Raw genomic sequence first — 17,727 nt, forward strand, 5'->3', positions numbered from 1 at the left:
CGCACTGGTACACACGTTTTCTCCCAGATATTTCTTTGGGTCATCATAACGTTGCTTATACCACCTTAGTTTGTATTCATTGTTGTGTCGGTCTGTCTTGGTGGGCGCAGTATTTTTTAACGTTTCTGACATAGAAGTTAATTCTAAGGATAATTACAGTGTACAGATTCCATTGTGTAAGGATAATTACAGTGTACAGATTCCATTAATTGAAAGAATTTAGAGATGACAGGTGTCCAAGAGCAATGCAACTGGGAGCAGCGTGGTAGTTTGTGTAGAATGGTACAGAGCCGAGCTACTGAAGCTGGAAGGGTGGATGGCTCCGTTGGGTTTTTTTTTTGTTTTTTTTTTTGGAAATATCGAAATGGATAGTTGGAGCCAAGCATGCTGTTGCAATGATTGGACCGGGAGACCAAAAATATTTCACATAAGGCCTTGGTTATTTTAGGTGCTATTATAGATAGGAAAAATCATGATGTAGGAGGAATATAATGACTCCTGAACCAAAAACGAAAGAGTATATCATCCAAATGAACAATATATCTCTGGGTGTGTGTCTGACTAATATACGTGGATTTAAAAATATAAATACATTAAGATTAAATATTTTAATATTTTTGTATATTATTTTTGTCCAAAAGTCAAAATTTTTCTGGTTGACGCTATAATTACTGGATACTAAACCCCTAATTCGATGTGGAGTGTTTGGGTGACATTTTTTTTGTATTTTAAGTATTATTTTTAATTTTAATTAAAAGAAGGCAATAGAAAATGTTATTTTGATTAGTATAGATGTGAGTAGGTCTCTAATGTGAAAATAGTATTGGTGACGAGTAGAAGTAAAATTAGAAAACAGTTGATAGTTGGTCTTCAGGGTATTTTGGGTGAAAGTTATGAAATAGTAAAAGGAGTGACAATGACACAAAATGAAGGTTAGATTCATGAATAATGCACTTGACTTGTTTGTTTGTTGTGGTGAAAGTAAACCGTCACACTAAACCATAACAGTAAACCCTAAATAGTAAATCCAAAACCCAAAAAACCGACTAATTTGTAAATTTCTTGTTGGGAAGGTACAGTGTAGCACTAATTCCGGAACATCATACCTGAATCTAGTACCCGAAAACTCGAAACCAAAAAAATCTGAACCATAGTCCTGAAACCCAAAAACCGAGAACAATAAAGCCTATTATACCCTTAAAGCCTAAATTGCAGTTAATTTGTCTATTTCTTTAGGCGAGACCGTGAGAGGACACTGTAACACTAATTCATGAACCGTGAATCATAAACCATGTAAGTTGAACCGTAAACTATAAATCCTAAATTTTAAACCGTAATTCATGATCAATAGTCCTTAAACGATAAACTGCAATCCAATAAACCGGTCAGTAGAGTGGACTAAATCATAGTTGTAAGAACTAACGCAATGATTGAATCGGTCAGATAACTGGTTTACTAGTTTGTTGGTTTAATAGATAAGTTATTAGTTGAACCGATAGAATCAGTCCTACGCAAGTAAAGAAATTAAAATAGTCACAGGTCTAAAATAACAATTTAAAATAGATATCATCACCAATATTTTAAAAATAATCAAGTTTTAACAAATTATAATAAGTTATTATTTAGGGATCATGGCATAAGTATATAAAATTGTAGTACATTTTTATAATAAAGAATTTATAATTTTATTTTAATGCTAAAGTAACAATTTTTTATTCCAATATTATTAAAAAGTGCTTAACCAAAACCAAATTTTAAAAATCAGTTTTTAACCGATTTTTAAATTTTTTTAATCGGTTAATAACTAATTTTATCATATAAAATTAATTTGGTTAATTAACTAAATAATGAACAGCCCTATAAATAATAAAAAAGTATGATTAATTTAAATATAAGTGAGTATGAAATAAAAATAATTTTTAACAAAATTATCGTATGTTTTAACTGTATAAGTAATAATTAGCATATATAATAACAAAAAATAACAGCTTAGTGGTAATTTAGGAAGCATCCAATAATAAAGAGGACTTGTTTCAGATCACGTCTTCAGTAATTTTGGAATTCTCCTTGAAATGGTTTGGTTGGACTAATTTTCTACCAATTTTAAAAATAACATTTTGTAAGTATTGTATCGAGTTGAATATTTTTGTTTGTAATTTAAATTTTGCGTATTTTTCAGGGTATTAGCTGGAGGATGATTTAATTTTCTTACGGATACTTGGAGATATACATTGGAAAAGAATTTTAAAAGCAGTTAATAAGAGGAAAAAAAAAATTAAGAGTTCTATTTACAAAACAGATATAAAGAATATGAAGTTATTAGTTAGTTATTAAAGCTTGGCATGAGATAGTGTATCGAAACTGTTTTAACATAGAATTCATCAAGGAAAATGTTGTAAGTGACAAAAAAAACTTATTATAATTAAAAAATACATTATATCACTGGTCAACTTATAATTAACATATTAACACTCATTATATCATTAGTGAATTCATCGGCACTTTCGCAAGGAATAAAAAAAATATTTTCTCCACTTAACTAAACCATCAACAGCTATTCTGCTATCTCGTCCTCTACTTAACTGACTAAACTTAATTCACCTGTTTCTTCCTTGAGTGAAAACAAAGGTTGTCCAATGTATTTCTTTTCTTAACAAAACTCACCAATTTTAATTTTTCTTCACTAAATTAAAAACAGAAACTAACAACCTATACACCATATTAGGCACAACAAAATTCTCAGCACAATCGTTAACATGAGAGTAAAAACCCTTTCCAGATTTTAATCACAAGAATTAAAAAAGAAAAAAATTGTCTATTATAATATCAACAACAAATTAATATCTAATTATAACTCATTCACAAGCTTCATTATAATTTATATATATGGCCTGTCCCCTATGAAACAAAATTTTGGAATTACCATGTCCATGTGTCTACTGTCTTTGAAGTTACCCATGCTTAGTAGAGTGCAACAAGTCTTTAACTCTACAACTACTCTAATATTCAGAGGCAATCAAGCATAGAACATTCTTTTTTGAATTAACCAAGCAATTTATAATACAACACATGGAACTAACAGCTTATATCAATTTTCATGGAGAACATGTGAACCATCAAAGTGCATACTAAAAGATGGCAAAAACCTACATGGGCAATACCAGGAAGTGCCATCTCAACAACTATATATTCATTATCATGCCTACCTTACTAGCAGTACCCATAGCAATAAAACCTTTCAAAACCCAGCATCATCATCCAAAATTAAATTCTCTATAGTTGTCCATATTGTAATTACAGTGCTTATTCATTCAATTCTTTGCCTTTTCACTCATATTTTTTCTGCAAAAAAAAATTACTCCTACAGTTTGATCCTACAATTAACGACTTCAACAGTAAAAGATTGGTTATCTTAAGTTCTTAACTAATCTTACATCAACTATTTATTCACACATAAACAATGACATAACCAAGAACAAGATATCAATTATGTTGAAAAAATACTATGGTTATTATAAATTTCTACTCTAGCAAACCTAGAATGACATAAGCAAAAAGATTATTTTGATCTCATAAAGATGCGTCTGCTAATAATTTATGGAGAATAACTGAACATAAATGACAAGCAACGGCGGGGATAACGCCACTGACCAGAGTGAAGGGCTGGGGGACAACGACTCCACCGTTGCAACGAAGCAACTAGCGATTTGCGAACTAGGAAGCGAGCTTCACCACGACGAACACACGCAGATCCCAAGTGCCACCAGCAGCGACAAAGAGCAGACTAGCAGCGGCGACCCTCGTAGACGGAGCTTGATTTTGCTCTGCTAAGAGGAGAGGCGTGACGTGAAGACCCAAGTTGCCTTTTTTTTCATCCATTGTTTTTTTTTGCGTCCGCTTAGGCCCAAAACTCAAACGTCTCATCAACAGAACCGACGCACACAAACCCCGTTCCATTTCACGCAACTACCTCGGCTCACTCGGCCCACCCGTGAGCGCCCACACGGCCACACCTAGCTGAAAGCCTGCCCCAGCCGCACAAGGGAGAAAACACGTGTTGGCAGCAGACATAAGGAGATGGTATATGTGTAAATCTGTACAGAATTGCATCTGTACAGTAGAGCGACCCTAATTCTAAATGTGATCCTATATTGACTCCTGAAGAAATCGGTTGCGATAAATTTTTTCCATCTTATACAGGTGTGAGAAATGGGTGTTTATAAATCACCGTTGATCTTTGACAGTTTTTTGAATGCAGAAGAGGCTTACGTCTTTAACATGAATAACTTACTGCAGTTGTTCTGCAGTATATGAAGGTGGGACGAGTCGGAGAGAAGTAAAACTTGAAGGATGTGGTTAGAGTACTTTGGGGTGCCTTTACATGCATGGTTTGCGGATACTTTCGGGCTAATAGACAGCCAATATGGTGAGATGGTTGGCTGTGATAACGCAACAAAATCGTGCAGCTCTTTTAGTGTCGACTGTGTACAAATTGATACATGTGTAATGGACGTGATCAAAGAATAGGTCCATATTACAATAGACACTAGTGGCTTTGACATATTGATTAAAGAGGTAGGTTGTGAAACATATGAGGCTAGAATGGTAAATTCAGAAACAATTTTGAATGAGTGGAATTATGACAATTTAAGGACAATCAATCGAAGTTCTTATCAATCTAATAAAAGTGTTAATAAAAGCATGGCAGATTTGGTGGGATATGATGAAGTGGATTCTGAAATGACTATTTTTTGGGATTACGGTCGTAAATATTTTGGCCAGGAAAGGGAGAAATAATGCGCAATGTAGTTGTACATACAAGGAAGCCCCTCAATAGTTATAGATGCTATAATAACGCATTGGGCCTTGAAAGACTATGGCCAGAAGGAGATAAGAACACGGGAGAAGCGGACGGTGTACATGGGCCTGTTGGGGAGAGCCCGGGTCGGATCTATACCGGGTCGGTTTAGCAGATATCAGGTTGGAGATCTGTACGTAGGTTAGGTTTCGGCCAACCAACCAATGATGCCTATGCGCCTGGGCATCTCCGAGAATTGGGGGCTGCGATACCTAAGGCTGGGGAAGCACGAATCTGCCCTGATGAAGGTTTGCTGGCGACCGCTTGTTCAAATCCTGTGTGCCCGGCAGTTAACAATATGGGGGACGATTGTTGAAAGAACGGGGTTGGAGCTAACCGGGGAGAAGGAGGCCGAGTTGGCCAGGGTAGCGGACGAGGTCGACAACGCATGAATGCCAGCCGAGGACATCCCAATCTCCCGCTGTGACGTGCTGGTCCTGACACGGGCTGCTAGACATAACGAGACTTGACCAAGGACACGCACGGTGGAGGAGGGAGGAGGCAGAGTGGCTGATCATGGAAGAGGGGCTGATGGGTGTCTAGAAGCTGCGGGCTCAAAAGGCAATGCCAAAACACGTCACGGTAAGGATGTCGAACACAATGGTGAACATGATTCTGGAAAACCTGGGCCGGGTATGAAAGCTTCTATGGAGCCTAATAAAGAAGATGGATGTGATGAAGACGAGGGCGAATTGGAGGATGAATCTCAGACCAGTTATGCTGAAGCCAGTGACAATGAGTGTCTATCATTCGAGGAGCAGCTGTTAGAAAACAAGAAAGCTTGGGACTTAGCAACGGAGTCAGGAGCAGTGTTGTATGACGAAGAAGAAGACATCATAGTGATCCTTCTGCAACAGAACAAAGAAATAGCTTTGAAAAAAAGGTTGGTGAAACAAAAGGCAAAAGCGAGGCGGAGCAGACCCAGAACTTATAAAAAGGTGTGCAATAATTTGTTGAAATGATTTTTAGCTGTTGGAATATTAGGGGGTTGAGGGGGGATGGGAAGCTAAGGATGATAAAGGACTTGAAAAGAAATTTTAGATTAAATATGTTAGGCCTGGTAGAGACTAAAAGACAGGTAGTGACTAAATTTAATATACAAAAAATTTGGGGAATTAGTTGTGCGGAATGGGATTTTGTTGAATCTAATGGTTCATCTCGTGGGTTGATGTTAATATGGGATGATATTTTTTTTAAAATAAGAAATAGCCACAAAGGGGAGAGATAGATGTGTGTTGAAGGGGAGCTATTGAAGTATAATTTTAATTGTGCTTTTATATTGGTGTATGGGTCGCATACTAGAAATGATAAACTTGTTGTATAGGAGGAGCTAAGCTACATAGCTGGTCTATGCTAGGTCCCCTGTTGCTTCATGGGAGACTTTAATGAGATTGTACAGGTAGAAGAAAGACGGGGCACAGATAGCTTACCCTTGTCAGCCGAAGACTTCAAGAATTGGATACATGACATGGGTGTGGTTGACTTGCCGATTACATACCGCAAGTTTACATGGTTCAGAGGTCGATCCTACAGCCGTATTGATAAGATTTTGGTTAGCCTGGAATGGCTTGAAAATTTTCCAGACTCGGATGCGAGGTGGTCCTAGGGGGTTTGTCCGACCATTGCCCTATTATAGTGGAAGGTAGAAGGCAGAGAGATGGGCCGAGGCTGTTCAGAAGTCTTGATTCGTGGTTTACACATGAAGGTTTTTTGAGAATGGTCAAGGAGGAATGTAGAGGTCTACGTGAGGCACAGTTCATAGATAAATTGAAGGCTATGACAGTTCCTCTGGAAAGATGGCATAAAGATAACTTTGGGGACATGGACAAGAAAATCATGAAGTTTGAGGAAGAGATCAAGAAGATTGATGACATGGTAGGTGATGGTGTTTATGATGGAGCAATGGAGGCAAGAAGAAAGGCGCTAGTGACTTGATGTGAGAAATGGTATGTAAGGAAGGAGATACATTGGAAGCAGATGACGCGCTCTAGACATGCGCAGGACATTGATAAGAATACAAGGTACTTCCACAATATAGCCTCTGCGAGAAGGAGAAACAACAGGATTGATGCGTTGCTCATTAATGGAAGATTGGTAAGGAATAGAGCTCGGATTAAGATTGCGATTAGAGACTTTTACAAGAATTTATATCATCAGGAAGCGTCTCCTTTGGTGGGGTTCAGGGACGTCTTGGTGGAAATGATTGGTGAAGATGATGCTTTGGTTTAAGAGGTGCAACCGACTCCTGAGAAAATTAAAGAAGCGGTGTGAGATTGTGAATCATGCAAGGCGCCAGGAAGTGATGGGTACAATATGAACTTTATAAAGAGGTGTTGGACTGAAATTGGCTCTGTTTTTACGGCGGCAGTGATGAATTTTTTCTTGACTTCCAAGCTACCAGCGGATGCAAATCTCACTTGGGTGGCGTTGTCCCCTAAGTTCACCGGTGCAAAGTAAATTGAAGACCTAAGACCGATCAATATGGTAGGTTGTGTGTATGAAGTCATCTCGAAAATGATGGTTAGGAGGATACGCGCAATTTTGCCATGACTGGTTGTAAAACCCAGTTAATTAACGGCTAATTAACCCATAAATGAGAATTTATTCTATAAAGCCTAAAATGTGATTTTTATGGCTTAATATGATAGAGGAGATTGAGACGAGAATTTTGGTACCAATTTTATAGAATTCGGACCAAAATTGGACCGAACGGGCCAAACCGGGCCAACCGGACCCAAAGTGGGCCTTTGGCCCAACTAAACTAAACCAAAACCCTAGTTTTCAGCATTCTCTCTCCTCACTAAACACACTCACATGCTGAAATTGGAGGCACAAGAGGGAAGAACACTCTCTCAAGTTCTCTCCCTTGGTTGATCTTCAAACCACCATAACTTTTGATCTAGAGCTCTGATTGCCGCTCTGTTTGCGGCCACGCGTTCACCACGGAGAGCTCTACAAAACCCATACAATCAATCTTGAGGTAAGCCACGTTTTGCTCTTCGAATTTCTAGCCTTAATTTCGAGTTTTATGAGCAAAAATATTGAGATTTTGGGCTCTTTGATGTTATAGGACCTAACTCTCTTGAAGGAAAAGTTAATCTTGTCTCCTTGGACCTTGGGTGTGGTAAGATTCTCAAACCTAGTGTAATTTGTGGTTCTATGATGTTTGGATTTTGAGATGTTGTGTATGGGTGTGATGATTGTGGCTTAGGTTGTGTATGTGTGAATATTGGAGCTTGATTGGTGATATTGAAAAGCTTGAAAAGGGTTTGGTGGTGAAAAATCTGTTCTTGGAGGTGTTGAGGCCTTGAGAGCTTGAGGAAAAGTGGTTTGGAAGTGCTCCGGTGGAGCTTGGGAAATCGGCTAAGGTATGGTTTCGGTTTTTCGTATCTAATATGTAATGTGGTAGGAAATACTTAGGCTAGAGGCCCTAAGATAGGCATTGAATTGTTATTGTTGTTGAATGGTTGATATATATGATGTGGTCATATATGTGATGACGAGTATTGATGCCTTAATGGTATGATGTATGAGAAATATGCATGTTGAGATATATGCTTGATGATTGGTTATGGTTGAATTGTGGGTTGAACCATGTTGATGGTGAGTATGATATTGATTGTGTACAATGATGATTTAGTGGAATTGGTGTTGTTGAAAATTGGCATGAGGAAGAGTATATGATATGTCAATGTGTTTGGGTTTGATCCACTTGGGTGAAGTGGGTTAAAATGATGGGATAGTGATTTTGTAAATTGTGGTAAAGTGTCAATGTGTGAGTTGAGGAGGCTTGATGTTGAATTTGATATATTTTAATTTATTTCAAAGAAAAGGGATGAAATTGGCATGTTTTGATTGGTTTTGAAAATGGTTGAAAATGGCACTTTGTGGTTTTTATGAAAAACATGATTTTTGGGCATACTTTGACGGGACATAAATTGGACTACGGATCTCTTTTTTGTGCCAAATCTATTTAGAAATAAAATTGGATCCGGGATGTCCATGTCGTTCGAAGAACGGGTGAAAAACGATTTAAAATGAGGAAGTTATGTCCGTCGGAAGATTGGGGGTTGAATCTGTGAATTCTACAGTTTTTAACTTAGAAAATTTTTAGCAGAATGACCCCCTCCGCGCGTAGGTGCACTTGGTGCGTACGCGCCGTTCTTCTCAAAAATGCGATCCACGCGTGCGCGTGGTGTGCGCGGGCGCGCCGACGTGCTGCACCCAATGCCCAGCCATTTTCCAGAGAGTTGTGCCAGAACTGTGCCAGTTTTGTGCCTGGGGCACGAGAGCACCCACGCGTGCGCGTCGATTTGCTAGTTTTCAATCCACGCGTTAGCGTGCATGACGTTTACGCGTCGATGAGTTTTGTGGCCATCTACGCGTGCGCGTACGCGTGGCCCTGTTTTCATCCTAAAATTGATTTTTGAGTTTTAAAAGCAAAATCTCATACTTCTAAGCCTCCGATCTCACCACTAATGTCTTAAATCATTATGATATGCCTAGCTATTGGAAAAGGATCTAGGGGGTGTGGTAACTTGCGAGTGAAGCAAGGAAAAAATGAATGATCAATGAGGATCAAAGATGATTATGTGAGATGCGGAGGATGGTGGTGGAAGTGCTTGTTATGCCATGGGCCGAAGGGCCATAATTGTTAATGAAAAAGCTGGTTATGGATTTAACCGTGAGCCGAATGGCTGGTTATGGATTTAACCGTGAGTCGGATGGCTAGATTATTTCCGTGTTACGGCGGAGCCATGATTATGGCTAGTATAAATGCATATATACTGTTGAATGAATTGTGAATGTTGCACTTCCACTGTTGGAGATGAGAGTTTCCCTGGGAGGAAGCAGTGGCTAGCCACCACGTGCTCCAGGTTGAGACTCGAAGCTCTTTTGACCCTATGTCATAAGTGTGGCCGGGCACTGTGAAAGACCCGGATGAGCTCGCCCCCGCAAATATTCACCAGTGAAGGTGATGGATATAGATCATGATTATGATCAAGCTTATGATGAGTATAACTCGAGTTGGGGATGCGTGACAGAGGGACAGTCCAATGGTTAGCTACCAGGACTTGTCAGGTTGGCTCTATAACCGACAGATGATATCATCAGCCACTAGGGACAGGCATTCATCATATGCATACTATATGAATTGTTTGAGATTGCCTATTTGACTGCATACTACTTGCTAATTGTCTAAATGCCTTAATTGCTCCTATTTGTATATTTCTGGTTTGATATAACTGTGTTTGCTACATTATACCCCTAATGGTGGTTGGGAGGTTTGAAGGAATTGGAAAGGGAAGTATTAGTTAGACTGAAGTATCTTTAGTCAGATGCCCTTTATGGTTTAGCTTGTTTATAAGCTTTGATATTATTCTGGAGGAAGTTCTAGGATTGCCTTCGGCTTTCCTCTATTATTATGTATTATATATGTGGAAGCTGTTACCATGCTGGGGACCTCTGGTTCTCACCCATGCAGATTTTGTGGTTTTCAGATGCAGGACGTGAGCTTTCTCGCTGAGGCCTGCTGGAGACTTCTGGTTTAGCGAAGATCCTTTGTTCTTGGGAGCTCTGTTTAGTTTATATGTTTTGCTTAGATACTTTTACCTGCATTAAATAATACAAACTGTGATGACTCCTCTTATGGGAGATTTTGGAGAATAGGTTTCTGTATTTGTGTCCCTTTGGGTTTCCTTTGGGGTTTTCCTTATTTTTATCATATGTATATATTGCTATATGCTCGGACCGGTTATCTTCGCAGCCGGATTTTGAGTCTTGATATTCCTGTTTTTGACACTCCTTTGTATATATATAATCTCGCGATGGTTATCCCTATTCGTTACGTTATTGATCAGAGTGTTGCGCTTTTGAGTTGCGATTTTTGTTTACCCCTTTTTCTACAAAGGCTCCTAGTTATAATCAATCATTCTTACTACTATACGTACTAAATTTTTATTTTAGAGGTCGTAATACCTTGCCATCTCTGAATTATGACTTAAGCATAAGACTCTGTATGGTAGGGTGTTACACTGGTAGGTGAGACTCAGAGTGCTTTTGTCAAAGGATGAAAGATTCATGACAGGGCTCTTATTACTTGCGAAACTGTTAAATGGATGAAAACGACGAAGAAGGAAGGGGTAATAATAAAGTTAGATTTTCAAAAAGCTTATGATAGAGTCAGGTGGAGTTTTGTAGACCTTGTGCTACAAAAGATGGGCTTTGGACAAAGATGGAGGAATTGGGTTACGGAGTGTGTAAGTACGAGTTCTATGTTTGTGTTGATAAACGGATCGCCTTCTAAGCCATTTAAGATGGAAAGAGGTTTGTGGCAGGGGGATCCATTGTCTCCATTTCTATTTGTACTTGTCGCTGACGTTCTACATAGGATGTTTGGGGAGGCGGTGAGAAATGGGCAAATTTTGCCGTTACTGGTGGGTAGAGATCATGTCGAGTTGTCACATCTTCAGTTTGCGGATGATACTGTTCTGTTCTGCCCCCTGGAGGAAAAAACCATAAAGAATTACAGGAGGATCCTGCGTTGTTTTGAGCTTATGTCGGGGCTAACTATTAACTTTGATAAGTCTAGCTTGATTCCTATTAATTGTGATGTTCAGTGGGTACAGTGTATGTCTAGAGTGATAGGCTGTAAGGTAGCCTCACTTTCGGTGAAATACTTGGGGATCCAGTTAGGAACAAACCCGAGGTTGGTGAAGACTTGGAAGCCCATTATAGAAAAAGTGGAGGAGAAGCTGAGCATTTGGAAGGCCAAGGTTCTCAACAAATCCGGTAAGTTGGTGCTTATTAAATCTGTTTTAAACAGCCTGCCAGTCTATTATTTGAGTTTGTATAAAATGCCAAAGGCTGTTGCAGAGAAACTGATTTTCCTATATAGAAGGTTTCTATGGGACAAGGAGGATGGTCGGTTTGGTATGGCAATGGTCAGGTGGGAGGTGGTGCAGGCTCCCAGAAAGCTAGGGGGATTAGGTGTCGGGGATGCCATGGTTCGTAACACAGCCCTCCTCTTTAAGTGGTGGTGGTGCTTTTCGAAGGAAGATTGCCCTTTATAGAAGAAGGTGGTATGCTCTTGTAACAATCTCAACCCCAAAGTGATGTTGTCATCCCAGGGGCTACCTGCCCGGGGGGCCATGGAAGGATATATGCCAACTACAGTTCAAGAATCAACAAGTAAGACAGAAGATGATTAATGGGCTGTCTATGGAGATTGGCGATGGGAGAGGAACTCGGTTCTAGGAGGATGTATGGTTGCGTGGTGGGACCTTGAAAGTTCTTTTTACGAGGCTCTTCTCAATTTCAAACCAAAAGGGATCCGTCATAGGGGATTGTGGGTTCTGGGACGGGTTAGAGTGGAGATGGAACTTCCAATGGAGGCGAGAGCTTTTCCAATGGGAGTTGGACTTAGTGAACCAGTTGCATGAAACATTAAGACAGGTTAATCTTGTATATGGCAAAAAGGATAGAGTTGTGTGAAAATTTGATGAACAGAGTGTATTTTCAACTAACTCCTTTGTGCAACTGGAAATGCTTTCGGAGGATATAGCGAGTTACAACTTTACTAGGACAGTTTGGAAGGGTGTAGTCCCACCTAGAGTTGAATTGTTCATCTGGTTTGTCTTGACTGGAAGGGTCAATATGAAGGAGAGGCTGAGTCGGCTGGCAGTGGTTAACCAGGAAGATATTGCCTATGTGTTGTGTAATGAAGGTGTTGAATCTAGTTACCACTTGTTTCTTGGTTGTGGATTTTCTTGGCAGGTTTGGTGTGCATTGCTGTCTTTTGTTGGAAGGCAATAGTCATGCCCAGGAACGCTAAAGGAACATTTCTCAAGTTGGACTGAGTTATTAACTAGTAAGGAGGAGTGCAAGAGGTGGATGGTATGTTTCTGTACGATTATCTGTAATATTTGGCTAGAAAGGAATAGGCGGATTTTTTAGAATGAAGGAAAAAAGGTTGACAAAATAATCTACAAGTCCTCCATGAACTATAAGGAGTGGATTGGTGTAGATCCCTTTTGTTGTCGATAGCAATGCGAAAGATGACAGGAAATATCAATTAGTATTTTTTGTATAGCTTACTTCTTCTGATTGATGATTTTCTATTTGTTACTTTCTGTGCTCTACTTGTTGTGTTGAGCTTTCCCTTTCCAAAAAATATTGGTTCTAAATTCATTTCTAAAAATTTTATATATGTCACGTTTTTTAAAAATTTACTACGTCTCAGTTTTGAAAAATCTAAGGAAAGTCAGCTATAATGTTATTCTTAGGATTGTAGTTACTAGTTAACACGACACATGATATAGCATTGACTAATCCACTTGTTATAAAGCAGTATGTGAAGTATTATATCATGTCCCTATTTGCAGGGACGAACCCAAACTCAATAAAAAGGAGATATTTGCCTCCACAATATTTTTTTTTTGAAAAAACTAATACATATATATATATATATATATATATATATCATTTGTTATATTATGTTTATTTTAAAATAAAATATAAATAATTTTTTTGTATTTTATGTTAAAAAAATATTTTATTAAACTTAATATATAATAATAATTATATTATTAAATTTGATTTAGTATAAAAAATAAATAAATAAATAAACTCAAAAAGATAATGATAATTAACTTCATTATATTAGTTAATTAAATTGAAACTTAATCTTTTAATTAAATACAACTTAAATTATTTGTGCTTTTTTAAAAATGATTTAAGATAAAAAATATATTATTTATATATTAATATATTGTAATTATTTTAGTTAAAAAATTTATTTATACCTTAAAGACTATAATAAATAGATTTGACAATTAAATATGAGATAATAAAAAGTAAAATAATTATTTAAGAATATATATAAAAAAATAATATTTAGTCATGTTAAAAATAAAAAAAAAGTTATTATAAATTATTTTTTTTGTTATTTTGAATATTACACTGTGTGTATGTAGTGTACGAAATTGTGATTCATTCTTTTCACAACTCAAAGAGTCTCCGGTAATGGCTCCAAAAACTTGGTGCTCAATACCATGGTCTAAACATATTTCATAACTTCGCACAACTAACCAACAAGTGCACTGGGTTGTCCAAGTAATAAACCTTACGCGAGTAAGGGTCGATCCCACGGAGATTGTTGGTATGAAGCAAGCTATGGTCACCTTGTAAATCTTAGTCAGGCAGATTCAAATGGTTATGGATGATATACGAATAAAACATAAAATAAGGATAGAGATACTTATGTACTTCATTGGTGAGAATTTCAGATAAGCGTATGGAGATGCTTTGTCCCTTCCGTCTCTCTGCTTTCCTACTGTCTTCATCCAATCCTTCTTACTCCTTTCCATGGCAAGCTGTATGTTGGACATCACCGTTGTCAGTGGCTACAATCCCGTCCTCTCAGTGAAAATGTTCAATGCACCTTGTCACGGCACGGCTAATCATCTGTCAATCCATTGATTCTTTTGCATTTGTCACTAACGCCCAGCCTTCAGGAGTTTGAAGCTCGTCACAGTTATTCAATCATTGAATCCTACTCAGAATACCACAGACAAGGTTTAGACCTTTCGGATTCTCTTGAATGCTGATGAGCGGATAATTTATACGCTTTTCGGCATTATTTTTAGGTAGTTTTTAGTAAGTTCAAGCTACTTTTAGGAATGTTTTCATTAGTTTTTATGTTAAATTCACATTTCTGGAATTTGCTATGAGTTTGTGTATTTTTCTATGATTTCAGGTAATTTCTGGCTGAAATTGAGGGACTTGAGTAAAACTCTGAAAAAGGTTGACAAAAGGACTGCTGATGCTGTTGGAATCTGACCTCCCTGCACTCAAAATAGATTTTCTGGAGCTATAGAACTCCAAATGGCCCGCTCTCAACGGCGTTGGAAAGTACACATCCAGAGCTTTCCAGCAATATATAATAGTCTATACTTTATTTGGGAATTGACAACGTAAAGTGGCGCTCAACGCCAAGTACATGCTGCTGTCTGGAGTAAAACGCCAGAAACACGTCACGACCCGGAGTTGAACGCCCGAAACACATTATAACTTGGCGTTCAACTCCAAGAGAAGTCTCAGATCGTGGATAGATCAAGCTCAGCCCAAACACACACCAAGTGGGCCCCGGAAGTGGATTTATGCATCAATTACTTACTCATGTAAACCCTAGTAGCTAGATTAGTATAAATAGAACATTTTACTATTGTATTCAGTATCTTTTGACCACGTTTCATCTTTGGGCTCAGTTTTGTTTTATTCTTCATCTTAGGGGGCCATTGATCATGTTTTAGGGGCTGGCCATTCGGCCATGCCTGAACCTTTCACTTATGTATTTTCAACGATGGAGTTTCTACACACCACAGATTAAGGGTGTGGAGCTCTGCTGTACCTCAAGTTTCAATACAATTACTATTATTTTCTATTCAATTCTCCTTATTCTTATTCCAAGATATACGTTACACTTCAACTTGATGAATGTGATGATCCGTGACACTCATCATCATTCTCACCTATGAACGCGCGTGACTGACAACCACTTCCGTTCTACCTTAGGCTGGGCGCATATCTCTTAGATTCCCCAACAGAATCTTCGTGGTATAAGCTAGATAGATGGCGGCATTCATGAGAATCCGGAAAGTCTAACCTTGTCTGTGGTATTCCGAGTAGATTCTGGGATTGAATGACTGTGACGAGCTTCAAACTTTTGAAGGCTGGGCGTTAGTGACAGACGCAAAAGAATCAAGGGATTCTATTCCAACCTGATTGAGAACCGACAGATGATTAGCCGTGCTGTGACAGAGCATAGGACCATTTTCACTGAGAGGATGGGATGTAGCCATTGACAACGGTGATGCCCTACATACAGCTTGCCATGGAAAGGAGTAAGAAGGATTGGATGAACGTAATAAGAAAGTAGAGATTCGAGAGGAGCACAGCATCTACATATGCCTATCTGAAATTCCCACCATGGAATTATATGAGTAACTATTTACTATTTTATTTTCTGTTTATTATTTATTTTGAACTTATCCATAATCAAATATTATCTACCTGACTGGGATTTACAAGATGACCATAGCTTGCTTCATACCAACAATCTCTGTGGGATCGACCCTTACTCACGTAAGGTTTATTACTTGGACGACCCAGTACACTTGCTGGTTAGTTGAACGGAGTTGTGTCCACACATAGTTGTGAACCATGGTATTGGCATCATGTTTTTTTGGCGCCATTACCTGGGAAAGAAAGAGCAATGAATTTTACATAAACATATGAATCACAATTTCGTCCACCAAGTTTTTGGCGCCGTTGCCGGGGATTGTTCGAGTATGAACAACTGACGGTTCATCTTGTTGCTCAGATTAGGTAATTTTCTTTTCAAAATCTTTCAAAAATCTTTTTCAAAATTTTCTTTTCTTTTTCGTTTTTTCCAAAAATACTTTCGAAAAAAAAAGAATAATAAAAGTACAAAAAAATTATAAAAGCATAAAAAAATCAAAAAAATATTTTGTGTTTCTTGTTTGAGTTTTGAGTCAATTTTTAAGTTTGCCGTCAATTGCATGCTTTAAATTTTTTTTCTTACATTTTTTGAAAATTCATATATTCATGGTGTTCTTCATGATCTTCAAGTTGTTCTTGACAAGTCTTCTTGTTTGATCTTGATGTTTTCTTATTTTGTGTTGTTTGTTGTTTTTCATATGCATTTTTTGTTTGTTAGAGTCCATGCATTAAAGATTTCTAAGTTTGATATCTTGCATGTTTTCTTTGCATAAAAAATTTTTCAAAAATATGTTATTGATGTTCATCATGATCTTCAAAGTGTTCTTGGTGTTCATCTTGACATTCATAGTGTTCTTGCATGCATTAAGTGTTTTGATCCAAAATTTTCATGTTTTGGATCATATTTGTGTTTTTCTCTCTCATCATTAAAAATTCAAAAATCAAAAAATAATATCTTTTCCTTTTTTCTCTCAAATTTTCGAAAATTTGAGTTGACTTAGTCAAAATTTTTCAAAATTAGTTGTTTCGTATAAGTCAAGTCAAATTTTCAAAAATTTAAAAATCTTATCTTTTCAAAATCTTTTTCAAAAATCGTATCCTTTCCAATTTTTCCTCTTTTTCGAAAATTTCAAAAATTCTTTTTCAAATTATTTTCAAAATCTTTTTCTTATCTTTATATCAAATTTTCGAAAACTCACTAACAATTAATGTGATTGATTCAAAAATTTGAAGTTTGTTACTTTCTTGTTAAGAAAGGTTCAATCTTTAAGTTCTAAAATCTTATCTTGTAGTTTCTTGTTAGTGAAGTAAGTAATTTTAAATTTAAAAATTAAATCTTTTTCAAACACACCTTTTCTACCTTATTTTCTTATCTTATCTTTCTATCATATCTTTTTTTTTTCAAAATTTTATCTTTTTCAAAAATTTGATTTCAAAATATCTTATCTAACTTCTTATCTTCTTATCTTTTCAAATTTGATTTTAATATCTTTTTCAACTAACTCTTTGACTTTGTGTTTGTTTCTTATCTTTTTCAAAACCACCTAACTACTTTTTCCTCTCTAATTTTTGAAAATATCTCATCTCTTTTTCAAAAACTCTTTTTGTTTTAAATTTTAATTTTAATCTTATCTTATCTTTAATTTTCGAAAATACTAACCTCTTTTTCAAAATTATTTTCGAAATTCTCCCTCTCTTTTCTTATTCTATTTAATTATTTATTTACTAACACTTCTCTTCACCTCTCATCTAAAAATCCGAACCCATTCTTCTTCACTCTTCCCCCCTTTCTTCTTCTACTAACATAAAGGAATCTCTATACTGTGACATAGAGGATTCCTCTTCTT

The 17,727-nt window shown here is 37.1% G+C and overlaps 1 protein-coding gene across 1 annotated transcript; it reads left to right on the forward strand.

Moving 5' to 3' along the window:
- The first annotated feature begins 11,076 nt into the window (after positions 1–11,076).
- On the forward strand, positions 11,077–11,931 carry LOC130949758 (uncharacterized). The gene has a single exon (XM_057878397.1). The coding sequence runs from the start codon at positions 11,077–11,079 to the stop codon at positions 11,929–11,931; it is 855 nt and encodes a 284-aa protein (XP_057734380.1).
- Positions 11,932–17,727: the final 5,796 nt, after the last annotated feature.

Source organism: Arachis stenosperma, chromosome 9 (genome assembly GCF_014773155.1).
Source record: "Arachis stenosperma cultivar V10309 chromosome 9, arast.V10309.gnm1.PFL2, whole genome shotgun sequence".
Classification (NCBI taxonomy): domain Eukaryota; kingdom Viridiplantae; phylum Streptophyta; class Magnoliopsida; order Fabales; family Fabaceae; genus Arachis; species Arachis stenosperma.